The sequence below is a fragment of the Cibotium barometz genome, chromosome 5 (assembly GCF_041138505.1).
Source record: "Cibotium barometz isolate CiBa-2024 chromosome 5, ASM4113850v1, whole genome shotgun sequence".
Lineage (NCBI taxonomy): Eukaryota > Viridiplantae > Streptophyta > Polypodiopsida > Cyatheales > Cibotiaceae > Cibotium > Cibotium barometz.
In genome coordinates this window covers 60,627,883-60,632,021 of record NC_141050.1, presented here as the reverse complement: position 1 = coordinate 60,632,021, position 4,139 = coordinate 60,627,883, and the positions used below count along the sequence as shown (strand labels likewise).

General features: G+C 42.0%; 1 protein-coding gene across 1 annotated transcript; it reads left to right on the top strand.

Annotated features, from left to right (window-relative positions):
- Positions 1 to 452: 452 nt before the first annotated feature.
- Positions 453 to 1,835, top strand: LOC147638718 (germin-like protein 5-1). Its single transcript, XM_086796313.1, has 4 exons — positions 453 to 782; positions 900 to 1,036; positions 1,152 to 1,288; positions 1,374 to 1,835. The coding sequence occupies exons 1-4, from the start codon at positions 535 to 537 to the stop codon at positions 1,548 to 1,550; spliced, it is 699 nt and encodes a 232-aa protein (XP_086652439.1). The 5' UTR covers positions 453 to 534; the 3' UTR covers positions 1,551 to 1,835.
- Positions 1,836 to 4,139: the final 2,304 nt, after the last annotated feature.

Here is a 4,139-nt window from a genome sequence, read left to right as displayed (position 1 = left end):
TATAATGTACTTTGCAGGTTTTTGGAATTAAAAACAATAGTACAAAAATGAGAGTATCTCCAATCCATTGTTATAGAGTTTCCACAGGTTCTGTGAACGTGTATTATTAGTGTGTAACAAATGTTGCCAACGTGTATTGGCAATAATGCGCGTGAGCCAGCCGTTCTATATCCATTACGTGTTAGTTACATTCTCAAAGCCTTCTCAGGAAGCGTCCTTCTCCTTCTGATTTCTAGGGTTGGGTGCAGTTGAGTGCACGACAACGATGCCAAGCTTTTGTCAAGAAAAGGCATTGAAAAAGAGAGGCAGTCCACTAGACCCCACTATCAATGTTTCTATATATGCGGTTGATACTTTGCATCATGATCTCCACCTGAGGATCTACTTTTGAGAACATGAAGTTATCCCGCAAATGGCTTGCCCCAGACGTTAAAATTGGACACTATAAACGCTAGTTTCGAAACTACAACCTCCTCCTTCCTTAGAGACACACAGAAATCTTATCACCTCCTCCTTGGCTAAGTAGAGACATATATGCTCCTGTACCGTAGTGTACTGATCTGTACTAGAACATCTTCACCATATCTAGCCATGCTAATTAGCTTGCTTCTGCTGTGTATGTTGCCAACTGTGATCATGGCCTCTGATCCTGATCCGCTCGTGGATTTCGCACCTGGAGTAAAGTCCTTCGTGTTCCGAGACATCTTCACAAACGGGGAAATCGTGAAAGACACCGGGGGTATTCGGGCAGGCTTGAGCACAGACAAATTCCCCGCCATAACGTGAAAAACGCCCTCCCATGCTTGTCTCCTCTCAATGTATATGATGCCAGCAGTTAAGCTGTGGTGAAGCATCATTCTGATTGATCTTTCTTGATTTTGGCTGTCTTATTGGCGCAGAGGCCAGGGGCTAACTGTCGTCAGGTTCCGGCTAATCCCGTGCGGTTGCCAGTTGGCCCATTCTCATCCAAGGGCAACGGAGGTTCTATCGCTGATAGCAGGCGGGCCTCTGCAGGTCGGTTTTATCGACACTCGAGGTACCTACGTCTCTCTCTCTCTCTCTCTCTCTCTCTCTCACACACACACAGAGTCGGTCTAGTCTCGATCCGCAATGGAGCATTACCTTAATCTTCCTCATCACACCGGATGCAGGAAACGCCCACATCAACCTCCTGTACCCCGGTGATGTCACATTGTTTCCTCGAGGATTGCTTCACTTTGAGCTCAACGTAGGCGAGAAGGAAGCAGAGTACATATCCGCCCTCAACAGTCAGAATCCGGGCACATTGGTACGTTAACTCCTTCGACCCCTGAGCACAGAAATTACCGGCGGTGGCTTGCAGACTAATGATCATCTTTTTGTCTGTGTTGCAGACAGCGGCGGCGGCGCTATTTAGAGTTCCCGAGAGGGCGCTTGCAAGCTCATTGGACTTGCCGTCCACACTCCTGCGAAAAATTAACTCCACGCTGACACATAATATGGGTCCCATTTTGCAAAAGGTGAAGAGGAGTGGGTGTGTTCCTGGAAGGGACATCACGATCGACTTTTGAGCATATGCACAACATGTAAATGTTAAGCCCATAGCATAGGGGCTTCAGCCTTCTCTTGAGCTTCCCCATTTGTAGACACGTGGTGACGATTACCATGATCTTTGGCCTTAGGTGTCTGTTGAACAAACACTTTTCCCCTTCCCCATAATATATTGTTGTACACATTCTCACTCTTTCCTCTTGATGTGGTGAGATCTATTAGCACTATTCCAAGCACTTCCAACTAAAAAGTGAAGAACACAAACCTTCTAGTATTGTTCAAGCAAAGCAATTGACTGGGTACTGTTACTAGATAGTCTATTCCATTACTACCTGATGACCCATTTTCAACGCTTGGTTTTGACGGTGGCTGCGTCGTCGAAATACCCGTTCAATATAAATGTCGAAGTATTACGTCGAAATATCCATCAAAGCTGAATGTCAAAAATAAGCATCAAAATATCGGTCGGAATAAGTGTCGAAAAGCGCGTCAAAAACTAATTTTTTTTGATTTTTTATTTTGGACTTCCTGAAAAAATTAAGTGTGCAAAAAAAAACATTGACAAAAACCAAGTATTTCTTGGTAAAATAAAATTAAAATAAGATGTTATAGCTCATCACATCGACTCTCTCATCCTCAACTAGATCCATGGCTCCGAATACATCTATTTCCAAAAATACCTCTCCATCTGCATCTTCGTCTCAATAGATGTAGTCTCTATATCTTCCTCTTCTATTTCAGGCATTAGAGGCGGTTGTGTTGAAAGTTGTTCTTCTATTTCTTCTTCAAATTCCGGATTACTTGCTGTGTTTGCTTCTGGTTCAAGTGCTAGTAATTGTTGAATTACTATACCTTCATTTGATCCTTCTTCTAGTTGTTCAGCTGGATTAATATCTATTTGTTGTGCTTCTTGAGTGGATTCCTCAACCTCTACTTGATCTGAAATTTCCATATCTTCAAATATTTGTGTACTGTGTGGATCAATTTGGATTACAAAAACAACCACCTGTGATCTCTCGGGTCCACCTTGAAGACGACCTGCTTCACAATGCTTTGGTAGCACAAATGTGTCCCTTTGGTTTGTCCATATCTTTGTGGAGTCTACTTGAACAAATCCGCTCTTATCTCTATGCATGGTTGCTTGTGGTCCTTGATTCACTACCTTGAACCACTTCACATCAAAAATGAACATAGAAAACTTTCTAAACCCAACCGTGATAATGTCTTATATCATTCCATAGTAATCAAGCATGCCAACTTCACTACTTAGATCACTTGCTCTTGAACGACTTTCTTGCATGAAATTTACTTTGACACCACAATCAAATGTTGTTCTCTTCTTATCTATTCGCTCCACTCGATTGGTGTGGACAGCCATACTAAGGATTCATTAATTGGTGTGGACATCCATACTAGGGATTCACCTATGGACGCTTTGAAGGATGGTCCATGGACTACATTTGTGAGTCCAATTTATGATGCTTTTCCGAGCTCAAAATGGAAAGTTTATGATTGTGATCTCTATGAGACACTTCATGTGTGGATGCCTTATCGGAGTCTAGTGTTGATCATGCATATATGGGTGGTACACATGTTCATGGAGATGATGATAGTCTTAAGGCGACATATTCTACTCTCCTATTCATCATGGTGGCTACCACATGGATTTTACACATGCTATACATGTTGACGGCGGCGGGGAAGTATGCATTGGTAGCAAACATGCCGATCTTAAGAGAATGACACCTATACTTACGGAGATGCTAGTTATTAGGCATGTGCCTTTACATTTTGTGGATGCCGACGATATGATTCTATGATCTATGGGAATGGAGCATTCACTTTCACATGCATCTTATGTCACCTTTGAGATGCATGATATATGATTATGTGGCATGCCATGGTACATCACAGCATGGTGTGGCTATTAGTCAAGATTCTCATGAGATAGGAGGATTCAGTGCAACGACCACATGGATGATGGAGTTCCTTATCAATGGGGTGTTGGATTTATGTTTCTTCGGACTGTTGGATGCATCGTTATGTTTTCCTTTTGATGATCGGGTGTGGTTACATATTTATGTTCCTCTTACTGATGGGGTGTTGGACTTATGTTCTGGATTGTTGGATGCACCGTTATGTTTTCCTTTTCATCTGGGTGATTACATATAAATTTTTTTCATGGTTGGATGATCTACATTGTGATTATCCATTCGACCTAGGATCATAGGCTAGATGCATATCGCCGACATGGGCTTTCTATATTCTCTATTCAATCCAAGTAGTTTGAGATCCATTGCTTTAGATTCTACATGGATTGCATTTACATTTCATCCATGCGGTCGTAGGTGTATGGATTACCTTATCTTCAGAGTGATACTCGTAGCTTTTCGATTTTACCTTGGTGGATATCCAACTAGCCTCATCATTGATAGGAGTCCTTTATCTTTTCCATTTAACCCCAAGGGTCATGAGATTCATGTATTTGTATTGGATCTCTGGGATGTTGATATTTTTCCACGTATTGGTTTCTTTCTATATAGCCTTTATATTTGTTTTATGCACGACCGTCCTTTGATTTTGAGGACAAAATCGTTGTAGGAGGGGAT